This window comes from Terrapene carolina, unplaced genomic scaffold (assembly GCF_002925995.2).
Source record: "Terrapene carolina triunguis isolate 2854851 unplaced genomic scaffold, T_m_triunguis-2.0 Scaffold198, whole genome shotgun sequence".
In the NCBI taxonomy this organism is placed as follows: Eukaryota; Metazoa; Chordata; order Testudines; family Emydidae; genus Terrapene; species Terrapene triunguis.
The window spans coordinates 4,726,937-4,751,536 of record NW_020664549.1 but is presented as its reverse complement, the minus strand read 5'-3'; the positions used below and the strand labels follow the sequence as shown (position 1 = coordinate 4,751,536).

The window sequence follows — 24,600 nt, the reverse complement described above, 5'->3', positions numbered from 1 at the left end:
GCTAGGAAGTCGTCTCTCTTCTACCACCACCTCATCTGCACGCCCTTCCAGCACGCTCTGAGCTGTGCGAAACATAGGCGCCGACTTCCCCTCTGCTCGGTGGGTGCTCGACCCCACTCCGCCCCTGGCCCCACCCCTCCACTGCCCGCGTCCTGCCCCCATTCCACCCCTTCCCCAAAGTCCCCCCCTTCCCGCCCCATTCCATCCCCTTCCCCCAAGTCCCCACCCATTCTCCACCTCCTCCCTGAGCGTGCCACGTCCCCGCTCCTCCCCCTCCCTCCCGGAAAGTCCTAAGCGTCGCCAAACAACTGTTAGGCGGCGGGGGTGGGGGGCAGGAAGTGCTGGGAGGGAGGGGGAGGAGCAGGGATGCGGTGCACTCGGGATGGGGAGGAGGTGAGGCAGGGGCGGAGGGAGCTTGGCTGCCGGTGGGTGCGGAGCACCCGCTAATTTTTCCCCGTGGGTGCTCCAGCCCCGGAGCACCCACGGAGTCGGCGCCTATGGTGCGAACCCTCCAGGCAGTTAGATTCCAACCAGATGTAATAACACCTGCTGGGGGTGCACTCGGGACACTTGGCCAGTGTGCTACACGGAGATACCTCATGGAGCAGGTACGTTGAGCAAGGCACCCTTCCAACACTGCCATGAGCACCACACCCACCAGAGCACAATGCCCCTCCAGTGTCACCCTGAGTACCAGGTGCTGCTGTTCCCCGGAATCTAACTGCACCTGCTCCATCCCTAGCTGAGCCAATGGCCCGTTCTGTTACGGTGCTGATTCCCTGTGTGAGAGTCTCAGTGGATGAGCATGAAAATTACTTCCAGGCCCAGAGAGCAGCAGCAGCTCAGCCACTGGCCAAGCAGAACACAGCTCAGAGCTCACCGTGGGTGCAGACTTGGGATCGGCGGCATCTCCTTTGTAACTTGGGTTTTCCTAAAAAGTGAAAGAAATATTAAATAAATAACTATATAAACACGAAAGTTGGGCCGTTGACTCTGACCCTTTCAATTTCCAAGCAGCGGGGTTTGTCACCTGCTCTTTCTTCCACTGACTTCAACGGAGACATGCCAGATAAATCTCTCTTGGATGTCTCGCTCTAAAATATAGGTTCTAGCCTTCGCCGCACCATGTGGCCCTGAGGCAGGAACGGGTGGATGAAATGTTCTGGCCTGTCTTATGGAGGTCAGACTAGATCGGTGGTTTTCAACCTGTGGTCCCTGGACCCCTGGGGATCCACAGACTCCGTCTTAGATTTCCAAAGGAGTCCGCACTGCCATTTGAAATGTTTTAGTGGCCCACAAAGTTTAAAAGGTTGAAAACCACTGGAGTAGATGATCATTCTGGCCCTGAAATCTGCAAATGCCCCGGAGGACTAGCAAGAGCTGAATTTGGTCAGGAGTCAGAAAAGAGTTAAGCACGGCTGGCCAAATTCCTTTTCGTCAAAGCAATGGGGTTGTGGTGAAAGGATTGACAGTAGAGCTTGGCCCGGGATGAGCATATAAAGGACAGCAGGCCAAGCGGAAAGGGAAAACGTGAAGAGCAAGTTTGACAAGTGCGTGCCAGCTCTGGGGGCTTTCTGCTGGGCAAATGGCATGGCAAATGGGCAAACAGCAATGTTGTTCATGGCCCTGGTCCCAAGCCTTGGCATCTCTGCCTCCTATAAGCCAGGAGGAACTGGGAGTGAGCTGTGGACCCTCCCGTCAGCAAGGGCAAGGAGCCTCCCAGGCAAAAAGTTCTCAAAGTGCCCTATAAACTGGATTAAGGTGAGCTTCAGCCCCAAGGAAAATGTGCAGGGCCCCCACGCAGAACATGGCCCTCCAGAGAGCGGTCACTGCTCTGCATAATAGGCAAGTTTGCAGTCCCTTTGCAAGGGATGGCAAGACCTCAACGGTAGCAGGAGCGGACCCTCTCCCTCCAGCTCCCGCCGCTGCTCTTACCTCCGCGGCCAGGTAGTTCCCAGTGGCGAGATGCTTGAAGCGGTACAGGCCGTTCCAGTGCCCGGCTCCACCTCGGCAGGGATCGTGATGGACCACCTGAAAGGCACATGGGGAGAGGAAGGAGGATCCAGGGGTTAGGGCGCTAGCCTGGGACTTGGGAGACCACACTGAATTCCCTGCTCCGCCACAGACCTTGGGAAGTCACTTAGCCTCTCTGTGCCTCAGTTCCCTGCCTGTAAAATGGGGATAACAGCCCAGCCCTGCCCTGCCTCGCAGGGGAGTTGTGAGGGGAAATGCAGGAAAGGGAGCGAGGTGCTCAGAGCCTAAGTACCTAGGATAGCTCTGTGGTGGGTCAGGTGGGGTGGCTGGGACAGGTACACCCCAGAGCGGACACGGCTTCCAGCAGGGAACAGGAACCATCTGAACCCTCTAGTTGTTCATGGTGGTAGATCCCGGGCTCTGCTTTGGACCTATCGTTAGCTCTGTGCAGCGATTAACTGCCCCTTTTCAGTGGGCAGCGCCGCAGCCACCGGCGCTATGGCAGCCTTGCTAAGGGGCAGCATTTTACAATCAGCCCAGGCAGAGTGTCTAGGCCCGAAACGTACAGAAACAGCCATTCATTCTGTCAAAGCATCTGCTACAAAAGCATGAACTCAGCAATCCACAGAGTCACCTGCCAGACTCCAGCCTGACGCTACCCCAGCCAGGGTCACCAGCAGGGCTGGAAGCTGGGACTGTCTGCACCAAAAAACACACCCCTCTCCTCTACCACCTGAGCTGCCATCAGTTGTCGGCAGTAGTAGGCTGTTATCCTCTGTGCGCACTAGCCACTAGAGAGAGAGCCGACATGCTCTTCCACAAACGTGCTCCCCCGGGGGCTCACCTCGACTTCCCATAGTGCATTGGAGCTGGTGGCGGACGTGGCAGACTGCCTCAGGGTGGTGCGGAGGAAGACGTGGATTTTGGCCTTGTACTCGTCGCAGGTGAGAAACTTCTCCTGCTCAGCATGGAACAGCCTCACCACATCCCCCTGCCAAGCAGGGACACAGAGAGGAGGTTACGAGGGAGGTACCCATGAGACACACGGTTCCGTGGACACCCCTTCCCTAAGCTTCAGAGACAATATATACACTCATGGGCCAATCAGGCCCAACCGCCTTCTTGCACGGCTGTTGTCCCGCAGAGAGTCTTTGGGATTCAGGCAGCCTCAAGCTTATACCGGTGGCATGCTCAGCAGGGCAATCGCATCCAGACACCCTATTGCCCCACACCATTTCCTCCTCCCACTTCACTAGGTAGCAGGATGGGTGAAAGCGCAGGTTTTCCCTCTTAAAAGAGCAGAGCGCTACTCCCTGTGTTGATACAGACTGGCAAAGAAATTCAGATTGATAGTCCCAGGGGCTGGGCCGTGTTTGTACAGCGCCTAGCACAATGGAATCCCTATCCAGCAGCCCTGGCGTGAAGAATGGATGCTCGTTCATTACCCCTTTCAGCACTTCCTCCATGTGGTCCCGGAACTGCATGAACAGGTTGATTTTCCAGCTGGTGTTGCAATTGACCGAGTTCACCTGGGAAAAAAGACAGAGAGATCGAGATGCTAGAGACGGGCCTGAAACAAAACAGATTGGTTCCAAACAAGCGCTAAAGAAGTTCAGATCCAGACGTGAGCATCGTGACTACTAGCCCTCCCACCGAGTCCCTAGGGTGGACTCGAACCCTTCCCTCCTCCCTGTTCTTGGTACCTCTTTGCAGCCGGCGTTGTCGGCGAGCTCATAGTTGCTGGCGTGCAGTGGCTGCCCAGCGTTCACAGGGTTCAGGATCACTTTGTCTCCCACGACTACCTGGGGAGGAGAATTAGAGGGGGGTGGGGTGAGAGCATGAATATGGGGACTCTGCAGAGGGATAAGCCCCGGGCATGCTGCCTGCATGTCTCTTTCGTGGTTGCTGATGTGGAAGTCTGGCGGTGGAGCATGGTCCTGCCACCCTCAAGATCCTCCACCAGCCCCCATCACCTTTATTCTGCGAGCCTCTCGCTACTCACAGGGATCTGCAACCGGGATGCAGAAAAGAGACTCTCCTTATCTGGGAATGCACCATCAGCGTTGTTACACAAACAGGCTGGCCTTTGCGGGGGGAGGGGGGAGGGCTGAGGAACAGGGCATGTCCGCTCTGCCCCACCCTCATCTACTTGAGAGTGAATTCCTAGAGGACACTGAATAGCTCCACTACCACCCACCTGACATCATGCCCCCCCATCCTGTAGTGGACCTGAGCTGAAGCAGCAGGAGGGAGCATGGTCTAGTGGTCAGGGCTGGAGACCAGGAGTCAGGACTCCTGGATTCTATCCCTGGCTCTGCCACTCACCTTTGGCAGGCCACTTACCCCTCACTGTCTCAGTTTCCCCAGTTGCCTCACAGAACATGGAGTACGACACTCCCCACCCCGAGCCTTCCCGCCTCGGTTTCCGCCTCCCCGCCATACTCACATTATCTCCATTGCTCCTCAGTTTCCAAAAGGGCTGGATAAAGAGCCAGGAGCCCTCATTGCCCGTGGCATCCAGCGTCACCCTCATGGCGTTCTTCTCCAGCAGGGCGGGGAGACGTTTGTTCACCGTCAGGTACTTGTTACTCTTCATGTGGAGAAGCTGGAAAGCCAAACCCAGTGGCAACCCCAGTCCCTTCTAGGGCACCTTAGCCCAGGCAGGGAATTAGGGAGACCCTGCATGGTGACGCCAGGCAGCACAGGCTGGGAGCGAGAGAGACTCACAGGGTCTGTCTGTGTCCAGCAGCCTCCTCCTTTATATCCACTACTGCAGAGCCCTGTCTCTTCTCCACCACAAGGGACACTGCACGAAGAAGGCCTGGTCTGCCCACATTGCCTTTGGCTTTTGCCTAGTCCTCCAGCCTGGCTTGCTGCCTTGGTTCTGTGTGTCACCCCAAGGCCCAAGTTACGGGATGGCCTGAGACTTTCAGGTCTCATGAAGCTGAGTAGTTGTACCCCAAAATCTAACCTGCCAGCAGCAGCCCTCAAACAAAGGTAACTGCCAGGTGACAAACGAACACAGGGTCCCGCGGGTGCAGGGCCAAGGCATTGTACGCTCCTTCGGCAGCCAAAGCAATTGTTTTACTTGTCTGCTAATACTCGCCTGCACCCTCACTTCCTGCGCAAGCAGACCGGACCGGGCTGCTGTTATAGAAGCCGCAGCACTGCATAGGGCCCCCTGCGTTCAAAGGGATGCGTTTCCAGCTGCTCATTCAATGGAGCCCACCGATGGGTGAGAATTTACTCCGGTGCTTTGTCACATCCCAGTGCGCCCATCCGCTACCCCACAGCCTGCAGGGTCTTAGCAATGCACCACCAGCCACCCAAACCCCATCTCATCGAACAACAGGCAGGGAATGGACCAATCTTTAGCTACACCCCAGTTGGGGACTGAATCTAGATACCGATGGTTTACTGCTCAGATGCTCTACTGGTCTGGGACAGAGCCCTGCCCCTTCCCTTACTGCCCATGTAGACCCCTCTGCTCTCATACCTGAGGCCAGGTAACTCTGGGTCTACACTGCAATAAAACACCCGCAGCTGGCTCGGGCTGCAGGGCTATAAAATTGCAGCGTAGATGTTCGGGCTTGGGCTGGAGGCCCAGGCTCTTAGACCCTCCCGCTCACGGGGTCTCAGAGCCAGCCGCAGGCGTTTCCCTGCAGTGTGAACATACCCTCCATTAGCTATTGCCTAGATGCTTCTACTAAAACGAACACTTGAGTTCACAGGAGAAGCAATCAGGCAGCTGTGTAGGTGGCTATAGTCCCTATCCCTGGACGTCCTGGGAGGAGATAAGAGGCCACGCCGTGAGCTATAGCCCAGAGCTGCGGCGATGGTGAGCCCAAGGGAGGAGAGCCCTTGCGGCCTATACCTGGATGACGCTGCCGTACTTCACCACGTCCCCGTGCACCTTCTTATTCTCCGTATCGTTCTGCTTCTGCTCCATCTGCGCCGCATGCTGTCCGCAAAACACAGAGCAGGGCCCGGTGAGATGCAGCCACCTCCCGTCAGGGTGTGGGGGGGAGGAGCACGGGGTAACGAGGGCATCTTCACGCCAGCCACAGGGGGAGGGCAGGCTTGCGATCTACTTCTGGATCCCCTCCCCCTCCACGGCCATGGGCAAGCTCCCAGGCTTGGGGCCACGTTTCACAAAGCGGCCTGGGATTTGGGCTGCCTTGGTCTCTGGGTGCTCGACCTGAGACAACTCGGAGCGGCCAGAGCAGCTCTGCTTGAAGGGTTCTCAGCAGCTCTGAGAATCAGGGCCTAGGGGACTCCAACTGGACACCCAGAAACCGATGCACCCCAAATCGGAGGGCACCTTGGAAAAAAGTTGGCCCCAGTCTTCTGGGCAGGTTGACCCCAGGTCTTACTGTGAACATGAAAACAAGGGAGCGCATGACTTTGCACAGGACTGTGCAAACTGCCTCCACTTGAGGCCCTGCTGGTGCTGGGAGGCCCCTAGCAGTTACCAGGGCCAGCTCTCCTCGAAACACTGGCGGTTATTGCACACAGGAGGCTGCATGTTCTGACTCGCCAGCTGGAGAAAGAGATGGCCACGGAGTAACCAGGAAGCCGGGAGAAACACTCTGGAGTGGCCAACTGCTCTGAGATGCCTTGGAACAGGCCAGCCAGCCTCTCTCTCCAAAACCACGTGCGTTATCCAGGCCTCTGCATGGTGTGTTTAACAGGAAAGTTGTTGCTGTTGAATATATGGAGCAAGGAATGAATTCTCCTGCAGGACATATTTATACGGGGAGTACCGGGGTCTGACTACATCAGCAGCGTCTCTCCTGGATTGAATGCCAGGCTGTCAAACTGTCCAGCCCAGTGCAGCTTATGGAACCTACGTATGCCCTAGGGCTACCAGTTAGCCAAGATTGTTCTAGCAGAGGTTACGCTTACAGGCGGTGTTTTGGGGAGTAAAAGCTCCCTAATTTATGGCTATGAAGTCTATGCAGGTGACTCACAGCCAACGTCCATAAAGTTCTGGGTAGCCGGGGATCGCTACAGGGTGATTTTGCGGGTGGTTCATTGGGTTCAAGACACACTCAATTGAATTCCTGCAACTGCAGCAGGGTAAGGGGGATGGGAGAACCTCTGCCTTTCCCATCTACTCTTCTATTCCTAAACCAGACTGCACAACACCGTCAGCCCAGTGGTCTCCACCTTCTCCCCGGGTCATTCAGGGGAGAGGGGAAATGAATGCTGGTGAGATTGCTGTTCACATCGGTATCCTCCTGGCAAAGGCCAGGAAGGAAGCTGGGGGAAGGGGAAAAGGAGTCCCGCGCTGCTGAGAATGGAACAGACAGAAGATCCAGGGCTGGAAACCTCCCTTGCCATGAGTCAATCCCTTTAAAGAAACAGTTTAAAACAATTACCCATGAGTCAGTCCCTTAAAAGCAAAAGTTGAAAACAACTGCCCAAGCAGGCAGGGCCACAACTGCAAATCAGCCTTGGCAGACGCTGCTGCTTTCAGGATGCTTCACTGACAATTAAAAGCTCTTTAAAACATCGCTGCTACTTTTCTTTAATTAATCCCTAATCCCTCGGGTTTATCTTTGGATAAACATTTGCCTCTGTTTCCACTCCAGCGACAAGGGAGCGGGAGCCTGAGCACGCCCGGCTTGGAAGGGACCCCGGGGCTCAGCAGAAATCAGGGTTGCAAAAAGGAACTGTAAGGAAAATAAGCAGATGACCACACCCAGCAGCCCCCAGGGTGGATTTACAGGCAGCTTGGAAAAGAGCAACCCATTGAAATGGGTCCAGGGATGCAAGAAAGAGAAAAGGTATGACCCATTGCACCAGCGCTGCTTCTGAGAGCTCAATGTCTGCAGCACGGTGTGGCACTAAATCCAATTTCCAATTCCCCCCCCTCCCCCCATGAAGCCCAGGCTGTTCAGATCTGGGGGTCTGGCTCCAGTGTGTCTCAAATGCAAAGAGCTCCCAGACGGGAAAGGAGTTGATGCTCCCAACTGGTTTCTTACAAAGTATTTGTCCATGTCACAAAACCACCAGGTGAGACCAAAGCCTGGTCAACACTAGACAATTAGGTCGATTTAACGATGTTGATCAGGGGTGTGAAAAATCCACACACACCCCCGAACAGCGTAGTTAAGCCGACCTAAGTCCCTGTGTAGGCAGCGCTAGGTTGATGGAAGAATTCTTCCGTCAACCTAGCTACTGCCTCTCGGGGAGGAAGATTACCTACACCGACGGGAAGTAGCATCTACATTGAAGGGCTGCAGTGGCGCAGCTGTAGTGTTTTAAGTGTAGGCAAGCCCTGATAGCCTCTTCTTGGGGGGGGTATCAGCAGGGACGTGACAAGTCTTCACTGAGGAGCATCCGCTGTGGGGAGGGAGATAGTGGGTCTGGAATAGCAGGGAGCTGCAGGGCAGGATGGAGGAGCATCGGCACAGCTGCAGAAAGGAAATCGTGCATAGCACCTGTCTGCACCTCACGTCTCTAGTTGCCACTAGCAAAGTGAGACACTTATAAATATTAAATTCCTCAAAAACCTCCACCAAAAGAGGCACAAAAGGCCCCTACATCTGGCAACTAAACTAAGCACATTTCAGACTGCTGCAGACAAAACGCCAGGCCTGGATTTCCGCTCTTTATTTCTGGGCTGCTACTATTTCAGGAAATTATTTCCTCTGGTTGAAAGATGGTTTAAACCTAGCTGGGGACGTGGATAAATACAACCTTGAATGCCAGCTCCGTCCTGTGATCTACAAGGGGCTTCAACCTGGAGCCAGTGTGGGTAGTACATTGCATAAAACTCCTTCCTAGTCCAGGGGCTACCTACTGGCTTACAAATTTTAAAATGGTTTGCGCGCGCTCACACACACAATGCTGAGAGGGCAGAAAGGGAGGAGCAAGAAGTTATATAAGTTCTTTAGTACTAATGAAATCAGGACTCAAATCAGAAACATTTAACAGAGGACATCCCCCCCCCCCCCCCACACTCACACATACACTCTGCCAGTGCTCTCACTATATTCAGTTGCTAATTTGCTTCCATTAACGGCAAGCATATTTGTTGATATTAGAAGTTGTTTTCTAACCTACGCAGGAAAAGAGAGGGTGCCTATGCACAAGATAATGTTATCAGCACAGATGAGGAAGAACACAGTGATCGTCTCTTGACTTCTTCAGATCAAGAGCGGATGCCTTTCTGGAAGATATGTTTTAGTGAAACACAATGTATTGGGTTCAATACAGGGGTAACTGGGTGAAATTCTCTGGCCTGTATTACACAGGAGGTCAGACTAGATGATCTAATGGTCCCTTCTGGTCTTAAAAATCTTTTAATCATCCTTACAAATTTACACAGTCATCTAAGACAACCAGCAACATTTAGTATGGGCCTTATCCAAAGTCAACAGCAGTCTGACTTCAGTGGGTTTTGGGTCAGTCCTATTTGCAGTATTTCCCAGGTTGCTTTGATCCTAATACTGTGGGGCAACCTTATGTGTCTAAGACAGCACTGCTATATTTCAAGGGCAGCCCCTGCCAGCCATGGACTGCAGTAAGTGGACCTGCAGTCACTAATGGTTCAGCCCATTCGCTCTATCTATCTTGCACTAGTTTAGTTGTTCATCTCTTAAAGACAGCGAGTCATTTTATTTCTCATCCTTCTCACGTTTCCATAACGTCTATCTGGATTTGCAGTCACGTCACCCCATCCTCTGCCTTCTGAATCAACAGTGTTTTTGCTGTTGACTTAAAGGGGAGCAGGCCCAGAGAAGTGAAATGCAGAGACATGAACCCAGAGAAGTGAAGTGAATAACTCCAATTGCAAGGATCCTGAACAGGATGATGTCTCTGATCTCCTGCAGACTTGCCTCCTGAAAGTAAGTCTATCACCCACCACTAGAGTGGAAGGAGGCAGGTATTTAACAGTGCAGAGCAGCACGACACAATAAAGCCAGGGAGAGGAAATGCAGAATGGTGTCTTTAATGGGAACTTCATGGGGATTTGAGTATAATTACCCACAATGGAGGGGAGTGCAGACATCTCAACTCTTGCAAAAAAGAATTTCCATTAAGTCTCCTCCAAGAGACTGCACCTCACTCCCGTAGCTGTACTGGTTTGCTATAGATGCAGAGGGAAGATTGCCAGCTACTGAATCACCTAGTACCGCTTCTCTCTGGACCTCCCCTGGAGAATACTGTCCTGCCCTGACACTCCTTAGCTTGGAAGGGCTGGTAAGCTCATGTAGCTACCAGGCTTCTGAAGTTATTTGTGACTTCAGCAGGGCCCTCCCACTCAAAGACCTTTGCTGTGGCGCTGTCTAGATTCCATGAGAAACTGGAAACTTCTTGACCTATAGGCCTGTCCCCCTGAACACGTCTGGCTCAGTCAGACAAACTCAGTGGGGCAGCCATTGTGTATTTTTCCCAAGGAGTGTGTAAGGGTTGCATGTGAGCAACCTAAGAAATCAGGATCAGTACAAGCCTGTAATTGATACAAACACAATCTCCCTCGTACACAGTGGCCTATGCTATTCTCTAGCCTGTGTTATGCGGGAGGTCAGACTAGATTATCATCATGGTCCCTTTCTGCCTTAAAATCTATGACTCTCCTCTGTTACGAGCATGGCTCGGTGGCTCCCAGAACAGTGTTCTACCTTGGCAGAAAATTAGCTGGAAAGATATAAGCTATTGGGCCAAATTCCTCACTGGCTTTAGTGGGTGACATTTCACAGAAGCCTCTGGAGCTGCATAGACCAGTACAGTAGTGAAGTTGGCCCAAGATATTTCTAACGGCAGTGGAAGCAATAAACCTGTCATCGGTTCCCTGATTCCACTGTCAAAGAGCGGCTCTGGCATGGCAAGGTCACAGTTCCAGGGGCATCCCCTTCTGCCAAGGATGGAGAAGCTGACATGCAATGAAAGCCAAGGAAAAGCAAGGAGACCGTGACAAGATCCAAGGCTAATTTATCTCATAACTGGGGAGGGAGCAGCACACAAGAGCCTGCATGAAGGGTGTCTCATGCAAGTATAACCTACCAGTTCAACCTGTGTTATATGTCTCCCTCTAGTACCTGGGCCATATAATAATCATACTCAGCTCTTACCTAGCATGTTATTTGTAGACCTTGAAGTGCTTTACAAACGCAGGTAAATACTGATAACCCCACTTTACAGATATAAGATACGTAAGAGCCTACTACTGCTACCACCTAACGGAGTTACTCCCCTAGCTCAAGGCAGAGAGGTCCATGCTGATGATGGAACATTGCAGAGGGAGGTTGCTAGACAGGGACAGGTAGAAGTGAGAAGAGACGTGTGCCCACAGCTACAGAGATTTCCAAGAGAGGGCTCTGCCCTCCCAGGAGCCTGTCACAGAGAAAGACAGTGTGTCAGGTCTTGTGTTGGGGGAAAGGTTGGCAAGTCCTCAGCCAGTACCTCTAACAACTTCACCACCTACTGCGAGGATTGTCGCCTGGAATTTCACCGGCACTCACTGGCCGAGCTCGCCTCACCTGGAGTTTCTGCAGCAGCACAACGTCAGCAATCTTGTCCTTGTCCTGCTTGGTTTGCTTCGCCTTCCAGTATTGCTTCTGGGCGGAGTAGCGGTTCATGGGACATACTTTGAAGAGACAGTCTAGAATGACAGAAGGCCAAAGGGTTACAGTGTTTCATTATAAGGGCGTGCTCAGTTCAGTCAGTGGCATATCCCCCCATGGGGACCTACGTCTGTGGCTGGGCAATGTGGGAATAAGGCTAGTCACGTTCAAAGTCTGTAGGGACACTGTCCCCATTTCAGGTCTGAGCAAAGACCCTGGTCATAATGAGTTATGGGCACTCCATTCCATTTCCGGAGGCCAAGCCCTCAGCTGGTGAAAGTCAATTTACACCAGCTGAGTATCTGGGCCTCAGCTTCACATCTGATAAGTATAGCCGAGTGGTCCTCAACCAGGGGTACGCATATCCCTGGGGGTAGGCAGAGGTCTTCCAGGGGTACATCAACTCATCTAGAGATTTGCCTAGTTTTACAACAGGCTACATAAAAAGCATAGCAAAGTCAGTACAAACTAAAATTTCATACAGACAATGGCTTGTTTATACAGCTCTATATACTAGGCACTGAAATGCAAGTACAATATTTATATTCCAATTGATTTATTTTATAATGATATGGTAAAAATGAGAAAGTCAACAGTTTTTCAGTACTAGTGTGCTATGACACTTTTGTATTTTCATGTCCAATTTTCTAAGCAAGTAGATTTTAATTGAGGTGAAACTTGGGGGCACACAAGACAAAATCGGACTCCCAAAAAGGATACAGTCATCTGGAAAGGTTGAGAGTCACTGGAGAGATGACTCAGTGGTTTAACCTGCTCCCCAACTTTCAGATCTATTTGCTCTCATCAGAAATTACTACACAAACTGGTAAGATTTTCAACCTGGGTGTTCTGCGGTGATAGTCCAGGTACGTGCTGCGACAGATACGGCAATTTCCTGCATTTCCTTACTGAATTAAGTTTAACTCTCTTTGGGGTACATTGAATTAAATGCAAAGTTTCTGTACTAACATGGGCTGGGATTGTAGGTGACCTCTTTAGGGGGCAGATGTAATGTGAGGCCTGAGAGTTCAAAGGACTATATTGAAAATGTGCAAGACAAGAATGGATTTTGGGACAATAACTGTTAAGTGGATTTCCTGGGGAATACCTCAGGGGAGATGAATGCAAATTCCCCTACTCTGGTTATGCACAAAGCCTGCCTTTGGAAGGGACACCCTCAGGACAGGATCATTGTCTGCTGATTACCTGGTTCTGGAGACAAGATCAAAGACCCAAGCTATATAAAGAAATGGCTGAACTGCCCTGCCTGGTTCTGGTACTGAATCTGAGACAGTTATGAATCTGTAACCATGGGGAAAACTCAGTTGTGGGGTTTGAAGGACTGACACCGACTGGAGTCTGAGGCTGGAGCTGGGGTGACCTCTGCTAAGCTTATTAGCATGTATGCAGCTTCTTTTATTGTTTTTAATACATTTTCTCTGTGATGCTTTCACCTTAAGAATAAATGTGCTTGCTTAGCAAGAGCTGTGTGGTAACTTATAACTGTAGGCAATGCACTTGGAAAACAATGTACAGATGCTGGACTTTTAGCCAGTCTGGCTTGCTAGGGATATCACAGAGTAGGCAGGGAACTGCGCAGCCTGGAAAAACCCTGGTCAGGAGGGAGGGAGACGCAGGTCTCTGCCCAAGAGAGGTGACAGCTGGGAGATGGAAACCTTTAAGCTGGTGCCCTTGGTGGACCATGGACGGGGAATACAGGTTCAGGTACCTTAAAACTTTGACACTTGCCTCAAACAGGTCCTATCTGCACACAGTTACTACCTCTTCTGGCTACGCCAACACATGGTGTGCACACATGCTGAGCCAAGTCAAATACCAAAGATGAGATTGTGATGTCGTTTACAGCAGTGCAATCTAGAGTAACTCCTTTCTATTACGTGGAGTCACGCAGAATTTACCCTGGTGAAACCGACAGCAGAATCCAGCCCAAAGCTTGAGAGCTGCGGCCCCTAGAATATTAATGAAGACCATATGTGAAATGTTCTAAACAATTGGGTTCTTCCCCTCTGTTGTATTTGGAATAAAGAACAAGAGAAACTGGCAGTAAAACTAGAAAAACAACAGTTAAGACGATCAATTCAACTGTTCTCTGAATTCACCAGGAAATCCCCCAGGATTCTGAGTGACTGAACATTCGGTCTGTGAAATGCAGCTTCAAAGTGCAACATCTCTCTTCGGGTGGGTATACCGTGCAGGAAGGACGCCCGAACACAGAAGCTGTGGGAGCTTATTACTCCTTTAGTGGGTGTCAAAGTGTGACAAAGTCATGTAACACGCTGGCTTAGTGTGAGTAAGTGCAATGTTGCCCTCCAGTGAATACTCACGGAGAGGATAATAGACTTACTATTGGTACCAGTAGCTACAAAAATTCTCTTTAAGCTCATTGGGTAAAGGCCTGTGTTTCAGGAGCCAAAGTTCAAGGGTTCTAACCCTGGCTCCCCAAATGTGTGAATTATCTGACAACATTACCTATCCTCTGCAGCAGATAGATCTGCCTCCCAGATTGTTCAAGTCTGCCCACTCCCGCTATGCTGGTCAGTCTTGAGAGGTTTTTTTGTGAGGGAAGGGACCATGCAATGATCCAGACACCCTACTTCATGATTTGTGAATTGAAAAGCGAGGTCATACCTATGGGAAACAGCCTCAGGGGCTGCATTTTTGATCGGGATCAGAAGGGGCTGGAGGAGGAAGAGATCACAGGCCTCAATCTCCTTAATTGCTGCTGAAAGAGCAGCCCAGAAACTTCAGACAGAAGAAAATCATTTTCCATCCTTGGCGCCCGCCCCGAGTTGCTGGTGAGCATGTATTTATTTACCTGGGAGTGACAAACAAACAGGCACAGTTCTCTGTGCCTCTGGAGGGAAGCCAGGCTTCATGTCTCATTTCATAGGTCTGTTTGCTAATGGCATATCCCGTGTCAAGGAACCCTTGTGATGCTGTATCACTAGAATGGGACTCCGGTGTGGCTCTATCCTGCCCTCATGGTGGCTACTGGGTTTAAGACCGGCCCCAAATACCACTCTAAGGGAGATGGCCAGGGAATCTCTGAGTCCAGATCAGAGGTCTGTGTTGCTGCCTCCTATACAGACCTGGAGTTACATTGGTGTTTTCCTACATTCCCCCACAATGTGGTGGTTATAATAGGGTTACTGATAGAAACATTATGTTAGCCCGCAGCAGCTTTTATCCAAGGATTTCAGAGCGCTTTCATTAATTTGTTAATTAGATTGCAAAGGAGCCTTGTGAGGTAGGCACCAAGAAAGTACGGCTATTAAGAGATGGATCCAAATCAAAGCCCTGGATCCAAACCACTCCTCAACCTCAGGGGATTTGCAATCCAGAGCTGAGCATTAGAGCTGGCCGGGAATTTTTTTGCAAAATGGTTTTGCGTCGAAAAATGCCAATTTACTGAGACCAAAACCATTCGCCAAACTGTCAATGCTTCCCAAGCGGTCAAAAAAATCCAATTTTCCAGTGGAAAATGGGTTTATGTTTTGAAATTAAACCTAATTAGACTAAAAAAAGTTTTAAAAAGAATGAATAGGAACAAACATTTTGATTGACCCAAACAAACAAACAATCCAGTTTTTCGGTTTGTGACTATTTGAGATTTCAACTTTCCATCCCGATTTGAGATGGGCAAAACTCTTGAAAATATTCCCAGGCCAGGAAAACTGTTTCCCACCCAGCTCTCCTGAACATGGCAGCTCATGCCCATCTTAGTATTATCCCCATTTTGCAGACAGGGACACCAAAGCACAGAGATACGGTGACTTGCGCACCATCATGCAGAAACCAGAAAGCCTGTAGCTAAGGCAGGATTTGAAGCCTAGCGTTTGACTCCCAGCCCTGTGATCTAACCACTGTTCCACCCACCAACTCACTGGGAGCGAAGAGTTAATGGTGGCAGGCTGGGGGAAGCTCTCACTGCACTCCTAGAGCAAGCCCAGGGCAGCACACCTGCTCTCAAGTAGATCATGGCAGGGGTTAAACTGAACTGAATTTAAACACCTGGAGAAACCCCCTGAGGGGCAGGAACTAGAATTTTCCAGTCCAAAGGTTGAGCACAGGAGTGAATACACTGCTGGAATTTTTCAGGCCTGGCCAATCCAACTAGGTGCTGAGCCCCTGCACAGCTGAGTGTGCACAGCACCTGACAAGCGGCACTCAGTACCGGGCAGAATCACACCCCACACGTCCTTGTTCCATATACTCACACGCAGCAATTACGCTGTCTGTTACACCCCCACACACAAAAGTCCATTAAAAATTAAAAAAACACACACGCTGTCATCTGCCCAACACCGTGGAGGAGTTAAACACCTAGTTTGCTTTCTCCCAACGTGCCTCAACGTGGGGCTGTGCCTCTCACAGGAGCCCTGGGGGAAAACCACAAAAAAGCAAGCGAACAGGACCTGCCAGGCTCCGTTCAGAAGGATGTGTTGCCCTGGCCAGCCCAGGCACTACACAGCTGAACTCTGCCTTTCTAGCCTCGGGGCAGCTAGAGGGATAGACTTCCAAGGTATTTTTCAAATCATTGGACCGATTCTCACTTGCATGACAGCCCCTTTAGGCCGCTCTGGCAGCAGCAAGGGGCCTTAAAGGGGGCAGAAACAGCTCCCCGAGAATCTCCGTGTGGTGTAAGGGCTCTATACCCAACATAGGGGTTGGATCAGCACATGGCCGGAATGCAGTGCTTTATGGCTACTCTCCGCTTCCTGGGGCCTATATGGGAAGCAGGACATAATGTAGAGCAGAGGTGCTCAACCTTTCCAGGCTACTGTCGGTCCCTCTTTCAGGAATCTGATTTGTCTTGCGTACCCCCAACTTTCACCTCACTTAAAAACTACTTGCTTACAAAATCAGACATAAAAGTACAAAAGTGTCACAGCCACTAGTCCTGAAACATTGCTGACTTCCTCCTTTTTACCGTATAATTATACAATAAATCGATTGGAATATAAATATTGTACTTGCATTTCAGTGTACAGTATATAGAGCTGTATAAACAAGTCATTGTCTGTATGACATTTTAGTTTGTACTGACTTTGCAAGTGCTTTTTATGCAGCCTGTTGTAAACCTAGGGAATGTCTGGGATGTGTTGATGTACCCCCTGGAAGGCCTCTGTGTACCCCCACAGGTACGTGTACACCTGGTTGAGAACCACTGAGTTAGAGCAGCCCTGAGGTTATTCTAACTTACACCAAGTAAGGCCGTGCACAGCCACAGAAGGCAGAGAATTCAAAGAGGGCTTAAAGTCACCTTAAGCCCCCTCTGTCCCTTGCCCAAGAGAGACAATGGAGTAACACACAATCAGGATCATTGTTTGGGTTTTTTCCCCTCCTCCTTCACAGTGAAATGTATTTACAACAGACCAAAAGCGACTGCTACTTTCCTAGCCATTATAATAAGGGGCTGAACACTATAGTCTGATTCACTGTGGAGTAGAAAAGGGCTGGGCCAGAACTGAACCTTCAAAGTCTGGAGGAGTTTGGATCCAGGATTTTGATCCACACCCATCTCTAGGGAGTGAGATTCTCCTGTCTGTTAGGACAAGGAACCATGACTCCTTAACTGTTAGCACAGGTTTCACCGGGATCACCTTAGGCTGCTCCCATCCAAGTCAAAGACAAGAGTACCACTGGCATCAGGAGAGCAGGATGGTGTCCTGGGGCTGCATAAAGCTCGCTGGCTTTTGCTCTCAGAGTCAAATGTACGCAACCCCAGGATGGCAAAGCAGAACCACACACTTGCAAGGTCTGTTCCACCTAGAAAGCCCACCAAAGTCACAGGACACAAGGTTTGGGGTGGGGGGAAAAGAGTTCCACCCCAAGCTCAGGAGCTTTTGTCCCCATTACGCATCTTTCCATACCCAAAGCACAAACTGCTCACTTTTACTCTGGATCAGAGCAAGGGAAACTAAGTGAGGACCAGAGTAAAACCTGCACGTGAGAACACAGAGAAAGAGAGATAGAAAGTGCATGTGTGCGCCCCGGATCATGCTCAATCAACCCAAACACACAAAATGGCAGCTGTCCTGCAGCAGAAAGCAATGCCCATCACTTTCTATTTCAATTGGATACAAGGAGAAACTCCTACTGCAACATGTAATGATAGCTGTGGAACTCACTGCTGTAAGGTTTCAGAGTAGCAGCCGTGTTAGTCTGTATCAGCAAAAAGAACAGGAGTACTTGTGGCACCTTAGAGACTAACAAATTTATTTGAGCATAAGCTTTCGTGGGCTAAAACCCACACCCATACACACCCATAGTGTGTACGGTAACACCCATTGTTTCATGTTCTCTGGGTACGTCTACACTACGGGATTAATTCGAATTTAGATAATTCGAATTTGGGAAACAGATTGTATAAATTCGATTGTGTGCGGCCACACTAAGCACATTAATTCGGTTTTTAACCACATTAATTCGGTGGTGTGCGGCCACACTACCCCTAATTCGAATTTACAAAATCGATTTTGGTGCTACTCCGCTCGTCGGGGTGGAGTACAGAAATCGATTTTAAGTGCCCTTTAATGCGAAGTAACTGGCTCCGTTGTGTGGGCGGGTTAAGGATTAATTCGGATTAACGCAGCTAAATCCGAATTAAAGTCGTAGTGTAGACCAGGCCTCTGTGTATATATATATCTTCCTACTGTATTTTCCACTGCATGCACCCGATGAAGTGGGTTTTAGCCCACGAAAGCTTATGCTCAAATAAATTTGTTAGTCTCTAAGGTGCCACAAGTACTCCTGTTCTTTTCACTGATGTAAGATACTATTAAAGCAAACAGCTAAGATTTGAAAGAAGATTGGGCACACAGCACTGGAAGTTACCCTAGCCAAGATAAAAGAGACACAAAAAACAATAACATTCATCATCAAGAATATAACCTGCAGCTGGGGAAAATTTCTCTCCCCCTGGGACACTGTGGTATTGCGCCATATCTGCATTGCTTACAGTGTACACACCATGCTGTAGAGTGTCTGGTGTATTCTGCATCTGGACTACACCATCTAATCAAATTAAAACAGAAACTCCTTGGAGTAGGGACTGCTGCTTCCTTTATATTTTGCACAGCGCCAAGCGCCTTAGGTGCATGCCATAAACACTAATAATGCACAAGGAGGTGTATTATGGGGGAGGCGTGTTTATACCTTCCTCAGATGCATTTGGCTCGGTTTTTGGGCCATCCCAGCACTGCCCTCTGGCAGCCTCAGGGGGTGACGAGGGGTGCACAATTTACCCAGACATGGGCAAAATGGGAAATGTTTGCATTCATTATTATTTGCAGGTAGTGTTGATGTAGCCATGTCGGTCCCAGGATATTAGAGAGACAAGGCGGGTGGGGGAATATCTTTTATTGCACAAACTTCTGATGGTGAAAGAGACGTGCTTTTGAGCTACATAGAGCTCTTCTTCAGGTCTGGGAAAGGTAGGGAGAGTGTCACAGCTAAATAAAAGATCAGACAGAGAGTTAAGTGTAAAAGTAGTTAGCACATATTCTAAAGGTCCCTTCAAGGTGAAGTGGCCCATTAACACCCCTGCAGTCATATGTCTAAATCCTGTGTCTTCATTCAGACCATGATTTTCAGCGTCTAGCAAAGTTATGAATTTAAGCTCCCAGACTCGTCTTTTGCAAGTGTCGTGCAGGCTTCCTTTGAGGATGACTGAGAGGTCAGATACAGAGCGATCACTTTGTGAAAAGTCTTCACCCACAGGTAATATGGTGTTTTTTGGTAACATACATAAGCCAGTAAGTGAACACTTCAATCTCCCTGGTCATTCTATTACAGATTTAAAAGTCACTATCATTGAACAAAAAAGACTTCAGAAACAGACTGCAAAGAGAAACAGCAGAACTACAATTCATTTGCAAATTCAACACCATTAATCTGGGCTTGAATAGGGACTGGGAGTGGCTGGCTCATTACAAAAGCAGCTTTTCCTCTCCTGGAATTGACACCTCCTCATCTGTTATTGGGAGTGGACTACATCCACCCTGATTGAATTGGCCCTGTCAACACTGGTTCTCCACTTGCGAAGTAACTCCCTGCTCTCCATGTGTCAGTATATAATGCCTGCATCTGTAACTTTCACTCTATGCATCCGAAGAAGTGAGGTTTTTACTCACGAAAGCTTATGCCCAAATAAATCTGTTAGTCTTTAAGGTGCCACCAGACTCCTTGTTGTTTTTGTAGATACAGACTAACACGGCTACCTCCTGATACTTGACATGGTGTTTTTGGCTTTCCTGTAGGAGTTCATTCGAGAGCGTATTGATGGTCTGGTTTCATCCACTTAGTGGTGGGCACTGATCATTGTATCAGTGGAGATATGTTTGCAGGTTTTGCATCTGTTGCTCTGGCAGGCTCTGGCACCACTTTGGGTTGGTGTGTCCTGGTCTGTGGGGAGCTTGCTTCAGATGATAAGCTTAGAGAGGTGTGTGTGTGGGGGGGGTTGTTTGAAAGCCAGAAGACGGGGTTCAGGAAAGATTTTTTTTAGGATGGGGTCCCCATCGAGTTTGAACTGTAGTCATTTGATGATAACCCATATGGGTTCCAGTGTGCAGTGGAAGGTGACAACTAGGGGTGTGCAGTCAGAGGGGGTTTTATTTCTGTATTGAAGCAGGTTCTCTCAGGGTATTTGGGTGGCCCGTTCCACGATGTGATCTACTTTTCTGGTGGAGTGTCCTTGTTTGGCGAAGGCGGTTTTAAGCGTGTTAAGGTGCATATCCCGGACTTTCTCCTCGGAGCATGTTCTGTGGTATCTGAGTGCCTGGCTGTAGATAGCAGATTTCTTTGTGTGCTTGGGGTAGTTACTGGATCCGTGAAGGTAGGTGTGCTGATCCAGGGTCTCTTGTATATTGTTATCTGAAGGGATCCATTGCTGACACTGATCATGGTGTCCAGGAAGTTGATGCTAGTGTGGGAGTGTTCCAGAGAGAGTTTAATAAATGGATAGTGGTGTTGAAGTTGTGGTGGAAATCTAGGCGTTTAAGTCATCTATCCAGAGGATGAAAATATCATTAATGTATCCCATGTATATCATTGGCTTGGTGGTGCATTTGTCCAGAAATTCTTCTTCAAGTTGGCCCATGAAGAGGTTGGCATATTGGGGAGCTGTCCTAGTAGGCTCTTCCCATGGTTTGGACAAAGCGTTTGCTGTTGAAGGTAAAATTATTATGGGTGAGGATGAAATGGATGAGTTTGATGATGTGTTTGGGGTGGATATCTGAGGGTTGTTCATTGTCTTGTAAATATTTGGGGCAGGCAGCTATGCTGTCATTGTGAGGGATGTTGGTGGATAGCGAAGTGACATCCATGGGAGGTTGTTAATGTTGCGGAGTTCATGGAAGAAGTCGGTTGTGTTGTGGAGGAAGTTAGCCCTTTGTGCACTGTGTGGTTTGAAGATGGTTTCTATGAGTCCCAATATTCCTTCAGTAAGAGTGCCGTGGCCAAATAGGATGGGTCTGCCTGGGTTCCCCTCTTTGTATATCTTGGGAAGCAGGTAGAAGGTCTCTGGGGTGGTTTAATTGGGAATGAGTTGGTAGGTCTTGGAGTTGTTTTGGGAAGGATTTGATGATATCCTTAAATTCCTGGGTAAATTGTGGTGTGGGGTTGTCTTTGAGTTCTTTATAGTAGGTGGTGTCAGAGAGTTGTCAGTAGGCCTCGTTTATGTCGTTATTATGGTTGAGGACTATGATGATGCTCCCTTTGTCTGCTGGGTTGATCATTATCTGGTGGTTAGATTTCAGGGACTATATAGCTGTCCTCTCGGCAGTGGAAAGACTATGGTGGATGCGATGTTTGTTAAGGACTTCACAGTCTGTTTTTTTCCTGAAGCAATCAGTGTCATGAACAAGACTGTGGTTTCATCCGCTCTGCGGTGTCAAGTCGGACGATTCTTTTTTCTAGTGATTACCAGTGGGGATGTGGCAATTGTGCGTGGTCTCGGCACTGTTGTGAAAGAATTCTTTGAGGCGCAGTCGGCGGAAGGATTCTTCCCATTCTCCACCTGTTAGCGCGGTATCAGGTTCTGTGGTGGGGAGGGAAAGTTCAGTCCCTGAGAGAATACAGCTACTTCAGCTCCAGTTAGGGATAGTCTGGATAAGCTGATGATGTTTGAGTGTTGTGCTGTTAATTATTATTTAACATTTATACTGCAGTCGCACCTGGAGTTCTCCACCAAGTTGAGGCTCCACTGCGCCAGGCACTGTACATACATGTCGTAATGGGACCACATCTTCCAGCCCAACACAAGCATCTTCAAGACCTTCTCACTGTCCTCCTTCAAACCCCTCTTCTCTGCTGTAGTGCCTCCACTCAGCTTGGCAATGGGGGTGCTGTGACCTCTGCCTTCGCTGTTCCTTGTGCTTCCTCCATCGGTCCATCTGCATCTACCTGGCATCTCTTGCTCTGTTCTTAGATTGGAAGCTTTTCGGGGCAGGGCCTCTCATTTTTGTTCCATGTCTGTATACAGCGCCTAGCACAAAGGGGCCCTGGGCCATGACCGGGGCCCCTAGGCACTACCCACAAGACAAGTAATAGTGTCCACTTCTCCCTTCCTCTATGCCGTGTGTGGGAGGGAAGACAGTCCCGGAAAGCCGAATTCCTTCAAGAGCAATATGGCTGAGCTTGAGATGACTTGAAGGCCAGGTCCAAGGAGGGAGTCGCAGATCCCAGCGGCTGAGAATCCCTGCTCACTCGCCTTGCCACCTCTGCTTACACCACAGAGAGCAGCGGAGCCATGACCCAAAAGGAGTGAAGAGGAAGCGAGTGTCCATTGCTCTCCTCAGCTCACAGCTTCAGGGGCTGGAAGAACTGGGTCAGAGACCTGACTCTTGACCCAAGTCCCAACCCGGAGAGGAGCTGGCAGCTGAGGATTGGACACGGAGGGGCTAGAAAATGGAAGGGGTCCAGGAAAGAGAGAGGGAAGTTCTGGCTTCACCAGCCCATTTCCACAAGCCAGGAGCCACCCTGCCCCTCGCTTGATTCATCACCTTTTCCATTTGGATCGGGACTCCAGAAAGCCAGCTCACAAAGGGAAACTCTGCAGCGGCTGTGTCTCACTGAGACGGGAAATAATGACTGAGGCTCGCACCAGGATGGGGTGGGGTGGCTGGAGCGTGACAGCCGAGGACGCATGGGGATTTAATGCATCTCCCTAAATCCTGCCTGCCTGCCTCATGAAAGAGCGGCTTAATCTCTCCCCGAGAGGTGCAGCGAAGCAGGGCAAGCACTAGGCCTCCGGCACAGTTAGTTCCTAGAGCCAAAAACCCTGCCGCAGCACAGATGCTTGTTGACGTCTCTGCATCCCCCCCAGTCACACATCCCTTCGTCCTCCGAAGGCTTTTGCTCCACCAGCAGCCGGGATACATGAACACAGGCACAGCAAAGAACACGCCTCATATCAGGTTGACCTTCAGAGAGGAAGGATGGATTGTGGTGAAGGCACTGGAGTGGGACTCCAGAGACTGGATTCAATTGCTCGCTCTGGCTCAGACTCCCTGGGCCTCGCTCCCCCACAGGACTAACAATCATTCCGTGATCTGTCTGGTCTATTCCAATCGCCAGCTCTTTAGGCGGGGACTGTCCTCACCTAGCACAATGGAGCCCTGACCTCGCGGTTGATGCTATTGTAATAGAAACAAAAACCATCATCTCTCGCCATTAAGGAACCAGATCTGGAGAGGGGTACAAATTCTCCTTTTCCTTCACAGCAAAGCCCAGGCACTATGAGAGTCAGTTTCTCCATGTCATAAAGCCAGTGGCCACTGGCGGAATCAAGAACAATATTCTGGCCTCCCATGGTTAAGGAAGATGAATTCGAACTGGAACAGGTGCAGAGAAGGGCTACCAGGATGATCTGATGAATGGAAAACCTACCTTCTGAAACAAGATGCAAAGAGCTTGGCTTGTTTAGAAGCCTGAGGGGAAATACGATTGCTCTCTATAAATACATCAGAGGGATAAATACCAGGGAGGGAGAGGAGTTATCTAAGTTAAGCTCCAATGTGGACACAAGAACAAATGGATACAAACTGGCCATCAACAAGTTCAGGCTTGAAATTAGAGGAAGGTTTCTAACCATCGGAGGAGTGACGTTCTGGAACAGCCTTCCAAGGGGAGCAGTGGGAAAAAACCTAACTGGCTTCAAGACTGAGCTTGATAAGTTTATGGAGGGGAATGGCATGATGGGACTGCCTATGATGGCATGTAGCCGACCTTCGACTGCTAGCAGCAAATATCTCCAATGGCTAGTGATGGGACACCAGATGGGGGAGGGCGCTTAGTTATTACAGAGAATTCTTTCCCAGGTGTCTGCCTGATGGGTCTTGCCCACATGCTCAGGATCCAACTGATCACCATATTTGGGGTCGGGAAGGACTGGCAGAGACCATGAGGATTTTTTGCCTTCCTCTGCAGCATGGTGCGTGGGTCACTTGCAGGTTTAAACTAGTGTAAATGATGGATTCTCTGTAATTTGAAGTCTTTAAATCACGATTTGAGGACTTCAGTAACTCAGCCAGAAGTTAGGGGTCTATTACAGGAGTGGGCGGGCAAGGTCCTGTGGCCTGTGATGTGCAGGAGGTCAGACTAGATGATCATGATGGTCCCTTCTGACCTTAGAGTCTATGAGTCTAAGAAGCCGGAAAGGCTACGAGGGTGCAGGATGATTATTTCCAAGCTTGACAGCCCTGGAGACTTGACAGCTCTGTCAATCCAGAGCATGTGTGGCAGCAGGGCAAGCTTCTCCCACACTGGTGCACAAATGGCATTCCACCCTAATGCAGAGAGGCACTAAGGACCTACAGGCCATTCAGTTCCTGGCCTCTCTGCTCAGGCTGCCAATACTGGCACCAATTAACACGGAGGAGGAGGGGCAGATTTGCAATATTGATGCCCGTACTACTGCTATAATAGAAGAGTGCAAGCTGGTGCCCACATTCTGCAGCAGAAGGTAGTGTGTCCCAGTGGTAGGCTTCATAAGGAACACAACAGTAGCAGCTCCTCAAGCACCACATGG

General features: G+C 49.9%; 1 protein-coding gene across 1 annotated transcript in view; it reads right to left on the bottom strand.

Moving 5' to 3' along the window:
* The window catches only part of LOC113407113 (inositol 1,4,5-trisphosphate receptor type 3), a 90,319-nt gene that overhangs the window by 48,831 nt on the left and 16,888 nt on the right, over window positions 1–24,600 (bottom strand). The window contains exons 3-10 of the mRNA XM_026655169.1: window positions 11,466–11,587; window positions 5,849–5,935; window positions 4,421–4,579; window positions 3,678–3,776; window positions 3,420–3,503; window positions 2,819–2,965; window positions 1,936–2,031; window positions 881–931 (exon numbers count right to left, since the gene is read on the bottom strand). Coding sequence (XP_026510954.1) covers window positions 881–931; window positions 1,936–2,031; window positions 2,819–2,965; window positions 3,420–3,503; window positions 3,678–3,776; window positions 4,421–4,579; window positions 5,849–5,935; window positions 11,466–11,587 — 845 coding nt within the window. The remainder of the gene's footprint in view (window positions 1–880; window positions 932–1,935; window positions 2,032–2,818; window positions 2,966–3,419; window positions 3,504–3,677; window positions 3,777–4,420; window positions 4,580–5,848; window positions 5,936–11,465; window positions 11,588–24,600) is intronic.